Source organism: Brachyistius frenatus, unplaced genomic scaffold (assembly GCF_029030835.1).
Source record: "Brachyistius frenatus isolate BFR_SWC_R1_liver_20210118 unplaced genomic scaffold, ASM2903083v1 Contig_23, whole genome shotgun sequence".
NCBI lineage: Eukaryota > Metazoa > Chordata > Actinopteri > Embiotocidae > Brachyistius > Brachyistius frenatus.
Genome location: NW_027210622.1, coordinates 5,256,371 through 5,279,326, shown reverse-complemented (window position 1 = coordinate 5,279,326; position 22,956 = coordinate 5,256,371). Strand labels below are relative to the sequence as shown.

At 41.1% G+C, this 22,956-nt stretch overlaps 1 protein-coding gene across 3 annotated transcripts; it reads left to right on the top strand.

Annotated features, from left to right (window-relative positions):
• Nucleotides 1-191: 191 nt before the first annotated feature.
• On the top strand, nt 192-21,699 carry prss12 (serine protease 12). 3 transcript variants are annotated; one of them, XM_069697559.1, is made up of 13 exons: nt 192-701; nt 2,197-2,335; nt 3,556-3,728; nt 3,977-4,124; nt 4,843-5,021; nt 5,891-6,032; nt 6,130-6,350; nt 10,091-10,232; nt 13,745-13,950; nt 14,547-14,625; nt 15,500-15,622; nt 18,456-18,757; nt 20,589-21,699. In XM_069697559.1, exons 1-13 carry the CDS (start codon nt 371-373, stop codon nt 20,909-20,911), a joined length of 2,508 nt encoding a protein of 835 aa, XP_069553660.1. In that variant the 5' UTR covers nt 192-370; the 3' UTR covers nt 20,912-21,699. The 3 variants fall into 3 exon arrangements, with proteins under 3 accessions (XP_069553660.1, XP_069553659.1, XP_069553661.1); XM_069697558.1 differs by having other exon boundaries at nt 193-701; nt 3,974-4,124; XM_069697560.1 differs by having other exon boundaries at nt 194-701; nt 3,974-4,124; nt 18,456-18,751.
• Nucleotides 21,700-22,956: the final 1,257 nt, after the last annotated feature.

Here is a 22,956-nt window from a genome sequence, read left to right as displayed (position 1 = left end):
ATAAAAGAGATCTAACCCCAGTGAAGTAGTAGGCTCTGTCAAAATTGTAAATGTAGGCTGTATACAGACCCCCCCCCCCCCCCCCCTCCCCTCCCACTGAATGCTATAAAATCACCACATAATGGAAATGTTAAATGGTATAAAATCGCAATAAAGCGGGAAATTAGGCTACTCGGATCAATGGTAGTGAGATTTCGTTGGATGGCTTCCTGCCCATCAGCCCACGCAAAACAGGAGTTTCATCGATCCGCGTCGTGACTCGTCTCACTGCCGTCCCACGGCCGGGCAATGAGGCTGACTGGAAACCGTCAGCCGATAGACGCTACTGACATTTCTGCTGCTATCAACTGCTCACAGTCATAAACCCAACATGAATTTATTTCTTGCTTTAACAGCCGCACTTTTGGCTGCGATCTGCGGCTCCTGTTATTCCAGCAGCGTCCCTTCATTCATCCTGCCGTTCACCGAGTGCGTCCGGAGCCGCGGGAAGGACGGATTCTACCGGGGAGCGATAGACGTCACCGAGTCCAGCGCCCGGTGCATGAACTGGACCGAAGTGGCCGGCTTCAAGGAGCGCTACCCGGGCAAAGGAATAGGAGAGCACAATCACTGCCGCAACCCGGACGGCAGGATCCGACCCTGGTGCTTTTTCAGGAACCACAGAGGCAGAGTAGACTGGGGGTACTGCGACTGTAAACAAGGTAAACAGAGAGATGGGTAAACATGCAGGCCTATTGACCAGCAGATACTCTGTACTTTACAGCATCCTAAATCTCAAATCTGTAGAATATGGGGGGAAAAAAATAATACAAACAGAAACAGCACTTGAAATCCCCAAATGAACTGAATAATTTAAAGTCAATGCAGGCTATAAATCTCTGCAGGCTACATACAATATTATTTTCTATTTGGGCAGATGAGGAGCAGAGGAATCTAAAGAGGTTTGTGCAGTGCTGTGCAACAATAATATAAGCTACTGCATCTCCAGATGTGTTCAACTCAGTGTCCATCCTGAAGCAATTAAAAGGGACACACCTTCAGTTTCCCAGGTGTGACTGTGTGGTGGCAAGTTTAAAATGATTTGAGCAATAATGAGTGGGATTTGCTCAAATTATTTGAACACAGTCTGGAGGTTGGGATAAATTGTAGTCATGTGTCATAAAATGAGGAAGTAAAATGAAAACCTGAGACAAAGTAAGCCTTTCATCTTTGGATTAATGAAAGTGGAAATGAGATGTGAGAGAGAGTGGTGAAAGGAATAGAGTGTGTGATTTCCATCTGGCACCGGACGGGCACTCTGGTATTTTTAGTAGTGGTGTGTGTCAGCACAGTGTGGATAAGGTAATTAATACAATTCATTCATATAAATGAATTCATTTATTAAAGATATTGGAATAATTATGTTCGAGTAGGTGATGTGTAGAGACTGTGTGTTCTGTCGTTATAGCTTTTGGGAAAAGCTACTGACTGGGAGGGTTTCATATATGCTGATAGCAGTATGAGGCAGACATCCACCTGCACAGATTTATGGTATGTGTTTGTCAGCATGGACATGCACTAATGTAGTAATCAGGTTACTCCAGCAATAAACAACATGCACCAGACACACTGTAAATGCTGTATGTCTATCCTGTAAAAACTTACATGCTGAACAAGGTTTATGAAATAGAAACACTCAGGACTAAATCCTATCAAGATTTGGATCAAAGTATTAAATCAACAGTAGGCTGGAGTGGTTTTCACTGAAGTGTGGGGCCTTACAGGGGGAAAGCTCTTTTATTCTGTGGAGCAAAATTGGTATGGGAACAGATGAATGTGAAATGCTGCAACAATTAAAAAAAAAGTCAAATAGTCAAGCACATGTTTATCATACTTTATGTACTATTTTGTTTCGCCCTTTTTTTGTACAACAGTTGTGATGTGGCAAAACACACATAAAACATGTTTATGGATGTCATGAACTGAAGTGAAACATTCATTTCAATCTAGACAGATTTATTGGTTTTAAAACAGTGGTAAATGCGTCTTCACAGGTTCAAACGCAATCTGTCTTTTTTTTATCTCCTGCAACCAAATCTGCTTCTTTTATTTTACTCGGTTTTTATATTTGTTTGGATATTTTCCAATACATCTTTTGTCTCGTATTATATTTTGCTCATCCTGTATTGTTATACATCCACTGTTTTCCAACCCCAGGCGCAGTGCGTCTGCAAGGAGGCCGCTCCAAGCTCGACGGCAGGGTGGAGGTGTACCTGGGAGGAGTGTGGGGGTCCGTGTGCAGCGATGAGTGGGGGGATGAAGATGCTGCAGTGGTTTGCAGACAGCTGGGCAAAGGGTGAGACAGCACACATGCATATACATGCGCTCAGATGTGCACTGTTTACTGCTCTCCTTTTGCCTCTCCCTCTCACATACATACTCAGACACAGGTGCAAGTACAATCACCATCTGCCATATAAATTCACAACCCCAAGCTGCTTACAGAGGTCTGACAGATGGTACAGTGCAATGGAAAATTGGTGGGAATGTCATAGAAGTTCACAACACTTCACACATGCAGGCACGCTCTTCTTTTCTCTTTATAGTCTTTGTACTTTTCTTGGGTGACCCTTGCATACCAACCCTCCAGTCCCCAAAGCTATTTTAATACCTTTAGTGCTCAGCTATTTACGTTGTTACTTGTGCTCTCCATCTCACTGTCTGTCCATTTGTGTTTCACACACAGGTGTGCAACTCTGTCCTGTGGTCTTGACTATGAGATGCTGTAATGCTAGAAAAGCTCTCGAGGGAGCCTGCAGGCTGATTAGACAAATCAAAAGTGCTCATAAGATGGGGTGTAGTCAGTTGACAAAGCGTCATGCTTTCCCTGGAGAACAGAGACAGTCTGTGCATATATTACACTTGTTGTCGCTAAAACCAGCGCTGGCACACAGGCTGACATGAACGCACGCCTGCGTGCATTCATGTCAGCCTGTGCATATTCACACAGCAGTCAATGAAGGTCCACAGCAGAAAGAAAAAAGGGCAAATGTCAGCCATATGTCAGCTGGAATCATGGTTGATGACTTTCACATGGACGGTTATTGAAAGATGTTGGGTGTAAAACTGCTGACTGCATTGCGCATGAAAATGCAGACTATGGACATACAGATAGCTCAAGGTGGCTGTTACCTGGTTAAAACAGATGTTTTACTTTTTGCTCTGAAAAATTATTACCAAGCCACTGTAATTCAGAATTTAATAACTTTCTTAGCAGCTGTTCTTAGGTGAGATTGAGTTTCATGTCAATTTTGGGGTTTAAAAAAGGGTTTCTGATTACTGGAGGTTTTCCGGGCACGCCCAACTGGCAGGAGACCCCGGGGAAGACCCAGGACACGCTGGAGGGATTATATCTCCCGGCTGGCCTGGGAACGCCTCGGGATCCCCCAGTATGAGCAGGAAAATGTTGCGGGGGAGAGGGAAGTCTGGGTCAGCTTGCTGGATAATCAGAAGATGATGGATGGATGGATGGATGGATTAGAATATTAACTTGTTCTCTTATTGATCCCCTATCAGGATCTCAGGCCAGGCTCGTGCAGTTCCCTTGTTTCGTCCGGGGATTGCAAAAGTCCATTGGATCGCGGTCCGTTGCCAGGGAGAGGAGGCAGACCTGCTCCAATGTACCAAGACTACCTGGAATGGAGAGGAGTGTTCACTGGCTGCAGCTGTTACCTGCAGCCAACAGCAAGGTGGACCCGCCTTATGGGGAATTATGGGTTCAGAGATAGATGGATAGAAGTTTGCGTAATTAACATGACATCTGGTAAATCTGAAAATCCCCTACAGTTCTACAACACCTACTTATCTTTAGAATTGCCCTAAATATCCAGTATACTTTAAAATGAAACAAGTCCTTTCACCGTGTGTGGGCCTGCAAAGATTATTAAAGCAGACTGTGTGTAATTGTGTGTATTTATGCTTGTGTTCCCTTCAGCAGTCGTTACTCTCCCGATAAGGCTGGTGGGAGGTCGATCTGGGTCACAGGGCACAGTAGAAGTGTTCCATGCAGGACAGTGGGGTTCCATATGTGATGACCAATGGGACGACAGTGATGCAGAGGTGGTCTGTCGACAGCTGGGGCTTAGGTGAAGGGGCACCCACCACCTACACACACACACACACACACACACACACACACACACACACACACACACACACACACACACACACACACACACACACACACACACACACACACACACACACACACACACACACACACACACACACACACACACACACACACACACACACACACAGATATTAATATTCACATTCAAATGAATTCAAACTGAAAATTAGCATTAAGGAAATACATTGTGAACCTGAGAAAGTGAGGAAAAAGTGTGACAGAAAGTGAGGGAAGCTGAGATGAGTTATTGTGGGTGTCCAGCCTTCTTTCTCTCCCTCTGTCTCCGAAAGTATGACAAGTATTCTTTCCATTTGGACACACAGAGAGAGGAGTGAGCAGTAAAGAACATCTGGGGGTCAAATAGTGAATCAGGCTCATTGTTCCTGCATGAATTCTAGTGCCACAGAGATATGCATATTTAACAACACCACACTCTTAGCCAATGTGCTGCAATGTTTATGTTTGCAAGAATGTACGTGACAAGCAGCTTCGCTATAATTAGATTGAAATACAGTAAGTTTATTCCATACAATCAATATAATTTCCCAATTAAACAAATACAGTATCCTCTACCCTGTACTTTGTATGTCATGGCCAGTCAGTACATCTGTTTTCCATTGCCTCCATTATTAATACAGAGCAAATATTATATTCTTCTCCTTCCTTTGTAGTGGTGTTGCGAGGGCATGGAACCAGGCACATTTTGGCAAGGGTTCAGGCCGTGTGTGGTTAGACGAGGTACGTTGCACAGGAAATGAGCTCACTCTGGAGCAGTGTCCTAAAAGCGCTTGGGGAGAACACAACTGTCTGCACTCTGAGGATGCAGGAGTGTCCTGCAGCCCTCTTACAGGTAGGCTGGCAGGTGTCACAAGTACAATGTAATCCATAGTACTATCTTAGACATGCAAGCGGAATGCACATATGTATGTTGCACATCAAGATATATACACCTTACCATCGTGCATAGAAAGGTTAGCATGAACCCATTACCCTGACAACTGTTGTTCAAGACAAAATATCTTTCTTATCACAGACATTTTGACTCATCTAACACAGGTAACTGATAAAATGAACAATGGTTGCATTGCATTTACATTTTTCGATGTGTGATGAAGTCTCCTGTTGTGCACTCTAGCTCTCTGGAATCCTGGAATTGAAATGGTCACTGTTTACATATTTGCTTTTCCTGCTCTCACAAGTCAGAATATTTGGGAAAGGTTTGGCAGATTGGTTTGAAGAGACTAAATCAAATAGAAGGCCGTCATGAGGAGGGTGCAGGGTGAAAACCTTCCCTTTCCCATATTAGCTTTTAGAAGACTTTATGATGACCAGACCTGAATATACAGAGCTTGACCAATGCTCAGCCTGAGAAAACATTGTTTGAGAGGAGTAAGAATTGGATGTGTTGCCAAGCGACCAATGCATGAGGACAGAAATCTTAAGGACTGAGCCCTGGCTATGTAAACTAAACAGGATTCTCCTGAGCTTTTTTTTTGTCATTACTGCCATCAGAATTTACTGCAGTGTCTTCAATTTGCAGCTGTGTTTTGCTTTCATGTTTGTTGCTGTATTGTGATAAATTATAATGATTTAAAATGTGCAAGGCCCTAAAATGATCCGTATTTGAATGAAAGAATGAAAAAAATATATGCTTTCAAATGTTTCCTTATAAAAAAAGGACATTGCTGACTCTCTCTCTGTCTTTCTGTTTCTCCACAGATGGTTCTACCAGGTTGGTCGGGGGTGTAGGCAGCCATGAGGGACGTTTAGAAATTTTCTACCGTGGTCAGTGGGGGACGGTGTGTGATGATGGCTGGACAGACTCCAACACACAAGTGGTGTGTCGACAGCTTGGTTACAGGTAATGCGTATTCATACACATGCACATTCACGTGCACTTTTATTACTCTTTTATGGAGTAGAAAATGTGGATGTGTGTCTACATGTCTGCCTTGCAGGTTAGGTGAGACTCTCCTTTCTGAAGGACTTGACATCAGCCCAGTCCCACGCTTCGGGGTGGGGTCAGGTCCTATTCTTCTGGATGATGTGAGCTGCACAGGGAAAGAACCGAGCCTGTTGCTGTGCAACAGGAGGGAGTGGCTCCGCCATGACTGCACACACCATGAAGATGTTAACATCGCATGCAACCCTGAGCGCAGTGGAGAGAGTCTTCCAACTAGTAAGACAATATCTTATCTTACTGTAAGATCTACTTACAAGGTTAGAGAAAGCAGTGTGGAAAACAGAATGGCCAAGGAAGGTTTTGTGCATGGTTTTCTATGTGATGAGATATTATACTGTATAAAGATGTAGATGTCACTGTTATTGGATTTGTGTGACTGTGTGGTTAATATCCGGCTCCCTTTGGCCTGTGTTCTTTCTTTTGCATTTTGATTCATACAGTATTAAGGCTTTTGATATTTTTAATGATTTGCCTTTCAGCATCTTGAACATTGAGTGGGCATCTGTATTGTCTTCAATTGGTCTCAGCCATATCTATATTTTATGTTGCCTGCTCTGAATATAAATCATCTCATTTGAATTATGAGGTTCCCAGCATTTAGTCAACCTTTTTTTTTTCTTCCCCTTTTTAATAAACACATGCTTAAAAATGGTTTTCATTCATAGGTAGATACATTGAGATATGGTTCTGTTTGGATTCTAGAAACCTCAATCTGCATGCTGAAAATTGACAGTTTTTATGTCTGTGAATCCCCCTCATTTTGGTTGAGTGTCATCCAATATAATCAATAATACACCTCACTTTGAGGGTTATTTTTTAATGGTAACATCAACACAAATCAGTAATTTAATCCTATTCCCTGCACTAATATCAAATGACAAGATTTAATCCTTTTAATCTGGATTATTGCAATGTTCAACTGGATTAGTGAAATGCTCAACAGGATATTCCTGTTTGAGACAATGTACAGTAATCCTCACTTTAATGCTTTTAATTATTTAAGGATACCACTGCACAGTTTCTTTGATATTTCAGTTTCGCCAACTGAATAGGCATATTTTAACATCTTTAAACTGGGTACAGTGGAATGTGGAGTTGACATTAATGTGGATTTAAATCAGTTTTATAGCTCACATGAGTTTAACCCCAAACTACTACTGACCTTCTGACTCCATATTCACACTGAGATCATCTGGTGGTTCCTTTGAGGCTGAGTAGGAGACAAAAACTATTAGGATTTTCCATCAGGAAACAAAATGATGAAAGAATCTATGTAATTTCCCCTCAGTTTATTAAACCAGGTAAGAGTAGTGGAACTTAATCTGTAAGTGTCTCAGATATCTGACAATCTCAACCTGCAGTCAATTAGATCTTATATTACATAGAAAAGGAAAGCCAACATTCTCCATGAGATAGACAGGATGATATAAACCATGCTAACTCTAATACCCACAGCTGTCAGTTGGCCTGCTCATTCCTATTAACCGGACTGCTTGTAAAGTCATCACAAATCCACTGCAAACCTTTGCCTTAAGTAAGTCCTGACTGCAAACCACCAGATACCAATAGGTACAAACAGTATTGCCACACAATACAGGATCAGTGTTACTGTAAAACTGCACTTCTTACCCTCTTCATAAGGAGAGACATACAGGCTCAGCAGTGTTGGAACTTGGTGAAACATTGAGGAAGGGCTGAATGGTTACACCATTAATCAAGTCAATGCCTACAGACACCAATAAAGACATATACGGACAGAGATGGATGAAGCAGAGTAGTGGCTCAGATCTCACAGCATTAATGTTCAATTCTCTGCCATCTGTCTTGATGTTGTATATCACACATATGACCCTGGTAAGTCTGGTCAATGTCACAGAAGTGATACCATGTGGTTTTTATATCCAAAGCGGTGATAAGTGGGTAGCATATGACTGAGCAGGGAGGACATAAAGACTGAAATGGCTGTTTCATCTGGTGGGCTTAGTAGACTTATGTTGTTTGGCACGAGCCGAGGGACAATCACAACACCCCTCAAAAGAATCATGTCATTACCACATAGCATGTGTGTGTGTGTGTGTGTGTGTGTGTGTGTGTGTGTGTGTGTGTGTGTGTGTGTGTGTGTGTGTGTGTGTGTGTGTGTGTGTGTGTTTGTTTGTGAGTGTTTATGTGTGTGTGCAAATCCCTCCTCCCCCCTCAGTGCGCCACAGGCAGATCCTTCTGTGTTGTTTTTGGAAAAGGAAAAGACGGAGATAAACTAAGCAGCGCTTTGAACTGTCTCCCCTCCACTTTCACTCTCTATTGTGAGAGATCATCACATTATGGCTGCATCAGAGCAGTAATGAAATGTCTGTCAGTGTGTGTGTGTGTGTGTGTGTGTGTGTGTGTGTGTGTGTGTGTGTGTGTGTGTGTGTGTGTGTGTGTGTGTGTGTGTGTGTGTGTGTGTGTGTGTGTGTGTGTGTGTGTGTGTGTGTGTGTGTGTGTGTGTGTGTGTACTTGTATTGCTGTGGGCACATAAAGCTGTTTACGCAGTCATACATTTTTTCACTTCAGGGGCAAAAAGCAAGACGTCATAACGTAAACCATTAAAGTTAAGAACACCTACAGTTGTAGGTAAAGGTAATGATTTGGGAAATTAATGTAAATTATTGTAATGTCCTCTGAAGGGATGGAGACACAACTGTGTGTGTGCGTGTGTGTACTTGTACAACTATCTTTGAGAGGAACCGTTTTTGTTTTAAACATGTAGACAGGACATTTTGACAAAGTGAGGACATTTTGGCTGGTCGTCACTTTCTCATGCCTTCAAACTGCTTTTTGAGGGTTAAGACTTTTAAGTTTAAGGTGAGAATGAAATTCAGGCCAGGCTAAGTTTAAGTTTTAGGCACTTAGTTGCTGCGTGTGTGTGTGTGTTACAAGAGAAAAACTGTTTGTGTTTCTAAGCAAGAGGATCTGAGCATTTCCTCAACAGCCAACCACAACTAAACATTCCCCCAATTAACTCCCTCCCTATCTTAATGTTGTCTCCTACAACTCTTATGTCACAAAAATTCACAAAATGGAGTAGGACCTGTTATTCAAACTAATACAGCCACCAAAAATAAATGTAATGCTGACGTTTTTATAGAATTCCTGGCTATTACATGATTGTGGAAAGAACATGCAGGGTATATGATAGTTTTAAAATGATGTGTTTAAAATTAGGAAACATTTTCATGACCTCTTTCTGTCTTTAGGACCTTAAGTAGATTCAATGGCAAACAAAAATTTTGATTGACCTGACACTTGGCGAGAGTGTAAACTGATCCTGAAACTGTCAACACATGGAAAAGACATTAGCATTCACTTAAATGAGATCAGTGTGTGTATGTCTGGGCATCTGTGTGCAGGCAAATGATAGATTGTTTCAACGTAAAGCTCACTGATTTGATTAACAGTATGAGTGAACAGAGTTTGAGAGAGAGACAGAACAAGAGAGAGTGTGTGTGAACAGCAGAGAGCCAAATGAAAAAAAAAAACTCTTTTTACAGAGTGACTGGAGCTAAAGAGTTTCACCTTCTGGACTCACACACACACACGCACGCACGCACGCACACCCACACAAAGGAGGTGCGGTGGTCTTGGCAAGAAAACAGACAGGTGTTCCAGCTACTTTGTTTGTAGAGCGCATGCATGCACATGCCTCCATTTACTATGTTAGCCCACAGGATCCGGTTTGTTAGGGAATGTGTGTGTCGTTCTTTGAGCATGTCTAGACTTTGCCAGCAAGGAAGTCTGTGTATTGCCAGTCTAAAGTGTGTATGTATGTATGTATGTATATGTGTGTGTGTGTGTGTGTGTGTGTGTGTGTGTGTGTGTGTGTGTGTGTGTGTGTGTGTGTGTGTGTGTGTGTGTGTGTGTGTGTGTGTGTGTGTGTGTGTGTGTGTGTGTGTGTGTGTGTGTGTGTGTGTGTTCTTCAGGTGTGCCAGTGAGGCTCGTGGGAGGAGAGAGCCCCAGGGAAGGCCGTGTTGAGCTCTATCTGTCCAGTCAGTGGGGGACAGTCTGTGATGATGGATGGACTGATCATGATGCTGAGGTGGTGTGCAGGCAGCTGGGCTACAGGTATGTACATATGTATGGAAATACATGTGTGTGTGACTAACTCTTTGTAAGCTTACTAGGTAACAGGTTGAAAACAACCAATTACAGAAGCCATGACGCACACACAAGATGTTGTGCTTGTCATACGTGCAGACAAAACTGTTCCACACACACCTACTGATGATGAAGAGCTAGATATGAATGGAATGAGTAAAGATTAGCTGTAACTGCATTTCAGGACATTTTGCAACTACTGATTATTTTCGGCACTGATTAATGTGATGATTATGTCTCTTTTGGTTAGCCAAAATGTCAGAAAATAGTGAAAAATGGCAGTCAGTCGAAAACGGCAACAATCCAAAGTTATTCAGTTTACCACACAGGGTGAAAATATTGCCCTTGAGAAAGTGGCACCAATGTTTTTGGGGTGTTTGGGCTTTAAGAATGACTGAAATTATTAATAGTGTGCAATGCTCTCTTGATCTACTTAATGATGAATCGAATAATCATTTCAGCCCTAGTGCATTTATATCTTCTGAAAAAAATATCAGATTACAGGCTGCGACAAAATTTCTCTGGGCTGTGTTGCACCTGATCCTTTCAACAGGACATCTATCCAAGCTGACCGAGATGCATGAAATGTATACAGTAAATGTGTAGTTGCATGTCCATCAGGACACTTTTGTTTCTCCTATCTGACACTTCTTTCTTTAACTCCTACTGTCTCAGCTCAGTTGTCAGTTGTGCCATGACAATGAGATCACTCTGTACATTATGCTCACTTAAGTGAAAACAGGCTGCCTACTCTGTTTGCAAAATCCATCACCACTTCTTAGACTTAGCATCTGTCTTATGCTCACGCCCAGTTTCTCAGTCTGTCTTTCATCTCTCCATCTCTCAATCGATCTGTTTCCACTTCACACTTCATCACACGGTTCTCCCGTTTTCAGGCTAATCTACAATGGAAAAAACATATTGTGCTTTTGAAACATTTGAAGTTATTACATTTAATGAATTCATCTTTTAAAATGGTTTACTCACAGTTTTAAACACTTGTTATGGTCCTGATGTGCTGCCAACTGCTTTTATTAACAATTTTATCTGTACCATTTCGTATAGCCAAGATAATAACCAGATTCAAAGGCAGGCCAATTGTGCCGTGACAGATACTGTATGTTGAGGCACAGCAGACAACTTGTGTCCCATCATCTCTTCCTTCTGAGACACTTTCTATTTTTTTCAGAACAATGACAAAGGGATGGCAAGGGAAAACTCTCCCAAAACAAACTGTCTTCATTTTCTCTCTCATCTCCTCAGCGAAGGATTGTCATCCCATAGCCACCCAATCTTCTGTGACACATCTGTGTGTAGATGAAAACCACATCTGGAGTGCATAAGTATGAGAGAGTCACAGGAAGCGTGTTAGAGACATGTAAAAAACATGTTTGGATCATCACTGTGTCTCACTGGGTGTGGTGAGAGGTCATTACATACATAGCAGGTCCCTACGGGTGAGAGGCTGCTCTGGTGGTGACAATATAACATCAACAGACACACACACTTTCATACAGATTAGATTCAAAGTCAACAGTTTGAGCCAGAGTCATTCTGAAGATGGCCCAACATGAGACTGAACTATTACTCACACACAAACACACTCACACACACAGAAATATGAAATGGCTAGCATGGCAAAAAAAAACATCACTGGGATATAAATAAATGCTGAATGAAGCCAAACTACATAATTTTGAATCTTACTACTGCTTTCTACTACAACTTCAGGGAACTACTGGAACATTAATTAAAGTTCTCATTCCATATACGACAACATTAATGCACCTGACTAGAACGTTTTCTGTCCGCCGCCAGTAATTTGTTGCTTGCTGCACCAAGAGCTGTCTGTTGTCAGAGCCTCTAATGTTTGCATAGTTGTGTCTCTGTGTTACAGAAATGACACAGTAAAAGAGTTTTCTTAGTTTAAAGTTGTTGGAAGTTTGTCCAAAAAGCACTTGTGTCTGCAGCTCCTCAACCGACTATTTACATTTTTTCCCTCACAATATTTTGAACTGATGCACTGACAAAGATATCTTTTGGAAAATGGGTATCAAAAATGAATTCAAAGAATATTAATGGTCAACGGGCAGCACATGAAAAATTATGTGCAAATACGTGGCTCCCTTTTCTAACTCGAGCAGTTAGTATCCAAAGCAGATTTTTAACTGTGTTGCTACAGAAACACACCAAGCAGACTGATGTCAGTCTCTCGGCATTGCTCCAAGCGACTCGGAGGTTCACCCTCTGCATGCTAAGTACTGCTCGGGGAGCAATTGAAACACGGATACCACACTAGATGTCTCAGGAAAGAGACGTAAGATTCCCGATGGATGACGGGGGATGCAAGACGTGTCACCCACCTAACTCCAGGGATGCAACATAAGACCTTGTCTTTCAGTGAACTATCAATCTTAATTAAAATCACAGTTGCAGCCTACACGTACGCAAGCACACCCTATAGACTTGTGTGTGTTAACTGTTGGCTAATTAAAGTCACAGGTCAGATAATGATACAAATACTGTTGTTATCAGATTGTAGAAATTGTATGACCTGGTTTGCATCACAGCCTGAGAATGTCAAACCATAACATCTGAATGTCATCACCGCCTGGGCTTATACACTCACATACACAGAGAGAGATGTAGCACCGAATCATTCAAGTCTTCATTTATGACTAAGATATATAGAATTACACAATTTTAAAAGTGCAAAACAGCTCTATTCACCTCACCAAAGAAGTTATAGAGCCCAATGAAGCATGAAATATAGAATTAAATCGAACCTACACATACTACGTATTGAAAATGTCATTCAACTGTTAGACAACAGATATTGATACATTTCAAATACTCACAGAAGCTGTGGCTCGTCAGCAAAGGGTTCAACAAGCTGCAGCTCGTCTTCTAGAAAAAACAAAGTGGAGGAAACACATTGCTTCACTGTTGGCCTCCCTCCACTGGCTGCCAGATGAGTTCAGAATTCAATATACATTTTTATTGCCTTTCTGGCTGTAGCAGAGGCCCAAAAGTACATTTTTAAATGTCTGTATCCATGATGTAATTTAATGTCTATCAAACCGGCTGAACTGCATCTACCGGATGGTGCCAGGACTTTAAAATGAAAGGAGACCGAGCATTTGCTGTCTTTACCTCAAAACTGTGGAAGTTTTGTCTTTATCTTTCACAGTTAGATCAGCCAATTCAACTGAATCTTTTCAAAGAGCTTTATGCATACAATATATTCCCCTTGGTTTTCTTAACTAATGTTTTGCTTTTTTAGAGAATTATTTTAACGTTAAGTACTTCTGTTTTGAAAAGTAAAAAAAAAAAAAAATAGACTTTACTTACATATCTCTGCATTTGATTTCCAGCCTTCCTATGTTTAATCGTTTTGACAGTTCCCACAGTTTTTTTTGTTGTTTGCTTTGTGTAATTGAAAAAGCAACGGCAATAAAATGTGTGTCTACCCTCTACAGTGGCGTTGCAAAGGCCCGCGTGATGGCGTACTTTGGGGAAGGGACGGGGCCCATCCACGTGGACAACGTGAAGTGCAGCGGCGAGGAGCGTTCGCTAGCCGACTGTATCAAACAGGTGCCCGGCACTCACAACTGTCGCCACAGTGAGGACGCTGGGGTCATCTGTGACTATGGTGAATCGCAGCCAAGCTACAAAGACGTCAAAGGTCAGTCAATTAGTGAGGACTGTTTTTGTCTTGATGTTGCTCTTAAAATGAATAGAGCCTCTATGATTTATATGGAGCATTATAGAAGCTATAACATGTTTAGCAAACACTTCCATTTTGTTGTATGCACTAAAAAACTAATGAGAAACAAATGAGTGAAGAAAAGTAAGGAAGTGTGGGACTTGTGTGAGTGTGTATATCCAGATGTTAGGATGGAGAGAGCTGTGTTATTGCTTCACCCTGTCTGTCACACATCAGACTCAAACAAGGCTATCTATTACCTGCACATGTGCTGCTGCTACCATTTCTCACATGCACATACTGTTGAAAGACCAAGTGTGCAGGAGGGTGTTTTTCCTCCTCAGTGTTTGAACATCACTCCCACACACAGACTTTAAAAATGATCTCTCATTTATTTATTTTTGTATTTATTTCTTCTTCATATGTGGTATTAAAAGATGAATATCAAACTTTATTATGTTTTTGACCAGTCTAAATGTTTAACATCTGAGCTAAAGTGTATGGTTTAGCAATCATCACCCTCCCACACACTCTCACATACACACAACCAACGGTTCCTCTTTTGTCTCTGTCAGATCCTGTCAACTCAATTTGCGGTCTGCGGCTCATACACACTCGCCAGCGTCGAATCATAGGAGGAGAAAACTCTCTGAGGTAAGCTGGGCGAGACGGGGGATTAATAGCAGCATAGAGAAAGTCTGCCAGGGATATATAGAATAAAGAATGATGGCCACATTTTCAAGTCAACAAGCCTGAGATGGAAAGCAGCTGAACTGAGGCTGCAGGCAAAGAAATCTCCCATTGTGTGAACAGACAAACATGAAGATACACTATATGTGGATAAGTAAAAGCATGCAGGTAAGTATGTGTGAAATACACGTAGGAATGTGAGGTTTAAATGTGAGTGTGTCATCTGGATTGTTTCACACTATATTAAAAGAAAGAAGTGTTCTTCGCCAACACAGAAAAGTCTTTTGAATTAGACTAAAAAAACATGTTATTGGGACTTCCTGTCTCTGTTTGCGTGTGTTTGATAGAGAGAGACAGAAAAAGAAGGCAACTCCATGTGTAGATTTATAGATGTGAATCTCATTCATGTATTTCTTACTGTATATTTTATGTGTGTGAATGTTTAGAGGACATGCTGCATGTTTACAACACATTAATGTTTCCTATCCTCCCCCCAAAAAAACCTATTTGGAAGTTGGTATGTTTGCTAACTGTTTCTGTTTCTATGAATCAAGTGTGCTGACTTTTTGACATGGTAAAATGTAATTCAGTGTCATTTTTTTAGTATTCTCTAAATAGGACCCACTTTGCTCTTGTTAAAATGGAGAAATATGGATTGTATTTGCTTATATCTGTGCACTTTTAGAATTGTGTGTGTGTGTGTGTGTGTGTGTGTGTGTGTGTGTGTGTGTGTGTGTGTGTGTGTGTGTGTGTGTGTGTGTGTGTGTGTGTGTGTGTGTGTGTGTGTGTGTGTGTGTGTGTGTGTGTGTGTGTGTGTTGTCGGTGTGGGTGTTTATAGGGGTGGCTGGCCATGGCAGGCTGCAATTCGTCTGCGAGGATCTCGGGGAGACGGGAGGTTGGTGTGTGGAGCAACTCTCATTGACACATGCTGGGTCCTTACCTCAGCACACTGCTTCAAAAGGTAGAAAACACACATCCACTCATAGACAAACACAACTATTTTTTTTTCATTGCATTTACATTGTATATTCATGTAAACGTAAGTGTGTGCTTATGCAGACATTTCTCTCTGGCTGTTTCCTCAGATTTAAAGATATTTAGCATTAAATTGATGCTTTTGTTTAAAGTTTGAACTCAACTTAAACTCGGCTACACAATTTGTGTGCATGTACATTACATTCAAGTTGGACAGAGGCCTGGGAACCTCAACAATGGGAAGATTAATCAGGTGGTTTGGCTGTGGTTGTGGTGTAGGTTACCAAGATAATTACTTCATCTCAGCTTCATCTGGTCTGGAGCTTCTACATAGTGCCATCAACTTAAAATCTATCACTTAATGCATACAGTTGATAGTTGTGAGTACACCAACCATTAAATCTGCATTTAATGTTTATATAGTTAATGTACATTTGTCAGTACACTATTTTACAGATAATATCATTTTGTATTATTACCAGATTTCAGTTTGAATGCTTGGGCTTGGTAAGAAAACCTTACATGCTTACAGTCCTCAGAGGCTCCACTACTATAAATCCTAATGTTTCCACATTAAAGAAAGGAAGTCATTCACTAAATCTTTTCCAGTGCCATTTCAGGAGCCATTCCCAGGACGCTTCCACCATCAATGGTATACTCTTTAAACACAAATCTCTACTCTGCAACGTGAAGCTGCCATACGTTATTAAAACGACACTCAGGAGTTCTGTGCTGCTAATTAAGACCACTTGGGATACAGCAATCACGATTTCTGGAAGTGATTCATGGGTAATTGGCTGATCACTGGTGTAAACACAGATTGAAATGAAGAATTTCACTCTGACTTAATAGTAGGTTATTTTTTATGATGAGCTGTGCCAGATGGGGAGAACCTTCAGTCACAGGCTCACCCTTCCCAGGTGCAAGACGGAGCATTTAGGTGCTCCACCAGCAGAGACACCGCAATTCTTTCTCACTTGTCTTTCTTTAACACACACTTTTATCCACCTGGTTATTAATAAATAACCTGGTTATTAATAAATAACCTGGTTATTATTAAATAAAATTATATTATTCAATAAGAATCACTGTGGAAACAATAGCATTGTTTTAATAGTAAATGCCAACTATGTGTCATGAGCCATCCTGACTGCTGCAGTTTGACTCAGGACCCATGATTGACACACACTCTCTTTAATATAATAGTCTAACAATGTTTTTTTTGATGCTCAAACACTAGGGGAAAACATAAATACCAAACATATTAAATGACAAATTATAGCAGATGTTTTTTTTTTACCTAATCTTAGGTCATCATAAACATTGTAATTAGACAAGAATTGTCACCACTACAAAGTACTTTTCTCGCCTGCCTGATCACACATGAGTCTTCAATGCTGCGACCTGTTAGCCTCAGCTGTGACAGCTTAGAAAAGTAATTTGCTGCATGCAAGCCAGAGCACGCTGGCTGAGACAGGGACTTCCGGCTTTACAGTGTCACCTTTCATGTACGGTAACCAAAATAGGGTGATACAAACACAAGCACACAGATACACACAGCGACAAACTAACAAACACACCTATGCAGTCACACACTACAGAGAAAATCCATGAATAGATAAAAAGAAGTTGGTAGCTCTACTTGTTTGATTTTGCCCGCAAGCACCAATGATTTAATGATTTAGGTAAAACCATCCAACATTAATAGCATGATCACATTACTGGATTCCTTACACTACCATTAGTAGGTTCATAAAAATTAACCTCAGGTCAGCGGTCACATGGTGTCAACATATTAAACCTATTTAAATCTAGTTTCTGTACAGCTGGCGGCTTGTCAACATTAATACAAGCAAATACTTAACTACTTTTAGCAACAACAGCAATCTGTGAAAGGTCCATTTAAAACCTGGGATTTTTCCTTCAGCACAGGATCGAGCCCAGCAGTCATATTACCACTCCGTTACCACTATTAGTGTTGCGTAGTCAGAGGGAGTTCTTGGAAATCAAAACATGCGCGCCTGTGTGTGTGTGTGTGTTTGGATGATTATGTACCTAAAAGGCCAGTAAGCAGTGTCTTTGCTCTGCCAGAAACTCAGTGGCATTCATTCATAGGTCAGGTCAGCTTTCCGGAAACTCTCCACCATATGTAATCGGACACAGAGACTTGGCTCATTCGAAAGGCCTCCTTCTGTACCTCCTCTCGTCTTCGTTCTACCTCCTCTCATCTTCGTTCTCTTCCCTCCGTCTTTGTCCCCAGCTCACCCGACTCCTCTTCTCTCTGTCTCCTCCACTACACTTCAAAAAGGGCAAACATCTCTGATTAAGGAAATGGAAAGCGTAGAAAAAACACTGCAGCTATGAGTGAGACACAGCGACATATTTATTGCTATCATTCCTGGCTTCACTTATTCTCTGTCCAAGTTTCAAAGTTTACCAAACATGACTCACCCTTGGTAATTAGGTAAACAATCATGAGACCGATGCATGAAGAGCTCAGGCTCCACCGTTGCTCGTAAGAGTCAGGTTTGATGTATCCTAGATATTGCTGAGAGAATAACACTATTAAGTCTTACACATTTATATTAAAACTTTGAAATCTGTTCTAAAACCTACAGGAAACCAGTGCAGAGGTTTTCACAGCTGTGTGCTCAGTGTAATGTGCTTGTACTTTTGCCACCTCTAGTCAAACTATTGCTAAGGTAGTAACCCCTGTCAGAGCCTGTACTATTATAGCTTAAGGTTTGGGTAGCAGCAGTGGGATTGCTGATACAACACACCCTCTGTTTCTGACGGCTTCTGTCTAATCCTTCCCATAGGTATGGAAACAGCACCAAGCAGTATAAAGTCAGAGTGGGCGACTACCACTCCCTCGTCCCCGAGGAATACGAAGAGGAGTACGGCGTTGATCAAATCGTCCTCCACCCGAGCTACCATTCCCATAGCAACGATTACGACCTTGCCTTGGTTCGTCTGTCACCGGGGGCAGTGGGCCAGATGCCGGGAGAGTGTGTGTCATTCAGCCGTCATGTCCTCCCCGCCTGTCTGCCCATGAGGAAGGAGAGAGTGCTCAAACAAGCCAGCAACTGTCACATTACCGGATGGGGTGACACAGGTGAGCGTGTGTGCGTGCGGGCCTGTGTGTGTGTTCAGTGGAGTGCTTAACATAATTTCTTGAAAATGAAATTAACAAAAAAAAATAAAAATGATTTGGTTTGAAATGTAGTTCTATTTGAGTGATAAATGTTTAGCATCTCAAGGTCAAAGTTTATGAAAATATGTACATTTTTAAATCAAGGACCTAAAAATTATGACTTAATAGATTCAGAATTATTTGACTTTGTACTCATTCTCTCATTATGTATGCGTTTCATGAAAATTGTTAATTGGAAAAACTGTTCCATAAATGCACGAGTCCATAAAAACACCAACTTGAATAATTGCTGGGACAGTTGGAAATAATCAGATGTCTTCCAGTGTAAACAAAAACTACTCACCAATCAATAAGCAAGGCAGTAGCGTGGAACAGTGAGGTAATGAAGGAAAAAAATAAGCACGAAGGTCAATTATACGCTTTTCAAAGACAGCACAACTATCCATCTCGATCCAAAAGTAAAATACGAGAAAATTATTTTGAAGATCAACTGCAAAGCCAGATAAAGTAGAACCGTTTACTTGTAACTTGCACTTGTTTGACTTGATCTTTTGTGTCCATCCTCTTAACCATCTTCACAGACACACATCTGTTATTGATCTTTGAATTACACACTTATGTCACTGATCATAGCAACTTAGTCACAAAGGGCTACAAAAGGTCAGATTGCACGCTTATGCAAAAACATGTGCCTCACTTAAGGCTACATGTCTGGCTTTATACAGCTGCTTGTGTTTGGCTATCTGCCGCTCTGTTATCACGCACGTAAGCAGATTTTACACATACATGCCACCCTAAGCTGCTGTGAATAGTTAATGACACTGTGCGGTCCTGGAGAGAGTCAGGGGGGAAAACCAACCACCACGGCAGAGGCCTGGGCTCCGGTTTCAGCGGTGGTTCCCTCTCGCTTGGTGGTGGGTTCCAACGATGCAACAGAATAAAACAAGGATGGATCAAATCTGTGTCGCTGCCGGTTGTTTAAGTTTCTAGCAGATGTCTGCTTGCAAGGAAACCGGATTTTTTTTAAAAAAAGAAAGAAAGACACAGATCGGAAATCTCTGTGGAATCAAAGAGAACTGCTTTTATGCTTGGCCAGAAATCTTGAAATTGATTCATCTGTATATTGAAGACCTTTAATGCCCTTTATAAGAATGTGACGAATGGAACTCAGTCAAGTGAATCCTGCTGCATACTGGCAAGGATAGTAAAATGTATTTACTTAGCTTTCTATAGCATTTTACTAAGCAATTTATCTAGCACAAGTCATACTCATGTGAAACAATGTAGACATCTACAAATGTCCAAAGGACAGCAATGCTGTCCTTTTGATATTTTTTCATTTATAGTGTCAGTATGCTTACATTTGCTATTTAGCTCTAAACCCAGATGGTTACGCATGTTTTATGTCACAAACCAGTGTCTGGATAAATTGTTGATCTAATGACACAAAAAGGTTTCATCTACAATTCATCCTCAAGGGACCATGAATATCCGTACTGAATGTCATGACAATCGATCCAATAATTATCCGGGGATTTCACTCTGAAACCCAAATGTCAGTCTGCTGGTGGTGATATAGAAGTCAGAGTATTACCATTTGTGATTAGAATATTTTTTTCTGGGAACCATGAATGTGTTTACAAAACATGGTGCCAAAGCCATGAGATCGTTCCAAATGCAGATGTTATAAATAGTAGCAGAAAAAAAAAATATTTAGGCTGCAGCCACTTCACATGAAATCACAGATGCCCACACAAGCTCTTCCAAACTTTTTATTCTGACCTCCCTCCTTTTTCAGGCCGCTCCTACTCCAAGACCCTCCAGCAGGCTCCTCTGTCCTTACTTCCCCGTCGCCACTGCCAGCAGCACTTCCATGGTGCCTTCACGAGTCGCATGCTCTGCGCCGGCAGCATCCAGTCCGAAAGGCGTGTGGACAGTTGCCGTGGTGACAGTGGAGGTCCACTGGTGTGTGAGCGTCCAGGTGGGGGTTGGGTGGCTTATGGGGTCACATCCTGGGGTCATGCCTGCAGGACACAACAGTCCCCTGGCGTCTACACCAAAGTCTCCGCTTTCAGCACCTGGATCCGCAAAGTAATTGGACGTGAGGAGAAAACACGATGAAAGGTGAATCACAAACTGAAACAACTGACCTCCCAATCACAATGAATGACTCTCAAGACTTGAGACAGCTGATATCTGATATCATGATATTCTTACCTGGTTATCTAGTGATGTTAGTTTAAAAAGACTTTCAAATGGAACATGCAAGAAGATGATGCTGGACTTTTTTTTGTCCTGGAAATGTTTTATATTTCTTTGGAGAGGAAGGCAAGGTTTTTTTTGTTCTCTCATTTGAATAATTGGTACTTATTTTAAATATACAAAAATGAAAATAATAATTCAAACATCTTAGGAGCTGACAGATTTGGGATGATATTGAATCAAGAAAACTCAACAATATGCCATAACAGAAACATTTCTTTGTTGTTGTCACGTTGCATACTACACATTTTTTTTTAAATAATGTTTTCTGTGCTTGCTTTTATTATGAAGTTAAATTGTAATTTATGATATGAAATATTTGACTGAAAAGGGACCACAGTGCTAAAACAAACATTCAACAAGCAACAAGCACTCATGCAAACACAGTAAGAAATGGCATGCCTCCAATTTGCATACTTGCACTAAGAAACCGTCTTCGGTACGTGATACTTTGGGTAATGCTTTGGTAATACACGCTATTCAGTGCCTGTGTTAAACATTCAAGTCATATTGACATTTTGCCAAAGTGAAACATGTTTTCAAACCTCATCTCATTTTTGTTAATGTAAAGTTTCTCCATTGTGCTTTTAGTTTTACTTTGTATTTAAAGCAGATTTCAGGTTTTTGTCATTCTCAGGCTTTTTTAATATACAGTGAACCCTCATTTTTCGCGGGGGTTACGTTCCAAATAGAAACCGTGATAGGTGAAATCCGTGAAGTAGTAACCTTTATTTTACAATTGAAATAGATAGAACTGGACATTAAATATATCTACGTTACATATAGTCGTAATGTGATTTCAATGCACGATGCAAATCCGTGAAGCAGCGAGACCGTGAAAGGTGAACCGCGTTATAGCGAGGGTTCACTGTACATCCAAATCAGTATTTTGTCTTTGACTCAGTGCTGCTTGACATTTGCATAGAGAGGATGGGACTCAAGTGTTTCTCAATCAAAGCACAAAACATTTTTTTCTAAGTGTTGATGTGTCAGAGCAACAATGTCAATTCAAGTTCTTTTGTCCAGGTGGGGTAATAAAGTGTTGTCAGGCTTCAGACAATACTGAACGAGGACAATCTGATACACTTGAAGAAAAAAAAACAAAACACTACACTGCTGCCTATTTGGCGTTTACTGACTTTGTGTTGTTCTAATTTACTGTAACATTTCTTTATAAACTTAACTTTTATAAAAAGTCTGAGTTTGTCGTGTGGTTAATTAATACACTTAAAATATTTTCACCATTAACGCCTTAAATTGTTTAATGTAAAAACATGTTACTGTGTATGCTCTCTAAATGGCAGCTGCACTTTATATTACTAGTTCTGTCCTTCCGGTATAGCTAACAGGTGAAAGCAGCTGGAACAGTGGAGCTCTTTCAGGTTAGTTTCTGACTGCAAACTGTCAAAGTGAGCACCCTCATGTCAGACAATGTATATGCACACACATGCACACACAGTGTCGCTGGTATGTCGCACAGTGTCTACAAGAGTGGCAGCCGGTTTCTGAGTCGCCCTCATTTACAAGGCAAACAACATGTGGGACCAACTGTTCCAGTGAGAAGCTGCATGAAATATTGGCGACATTTCTGGTGCTTCAGATATATGTTAAATACAGTTATTAAATTGTTGAAATGTTATCATTATACCTTTGCTCTTTTCTTTTAAGCTTCTATCTAATTTGTTGTGCACATTATTTAAACTATAGCTTTGAATCCCCATAAACCAAATACTCCCTCAGCAGTGCATAGAATACAGTATGTTAATTTGGTATGTTTTTTAGTGTCTAACAAAAGAGCACCATCTTCTGGCTATCCCATGAAGTGCAGTTGCATCCATCTGGAATTAGTATTTCTTGACTGGTTAGGGGACCAGCCCCGTGCGGTGCGAAGGCCCTATTGTAAT

Coding starts and splice junctions, on each gene's coding strand:
- prss12 (XM_069697558.1), top strand. CDS start 371: ATGAATTTATTTCTTGCTTTAACAGCCGCACTTTTGGCTGCGATCTGC. Junction 10,233..13,744: donor TGCAGGCAGCTGGGCTACAG/GTATGTACATAT, acceptor TACCCTCTACAG/TGGCGTTGCAAAGGCCCGCG. Junction 18,758..20,588: donor ATGGGGTGACACAGGTGAGC/GTGTGTGCGTGC, acceptor CTCCTTTTTCAG/GCCGCTCCTACTCCAAGACC.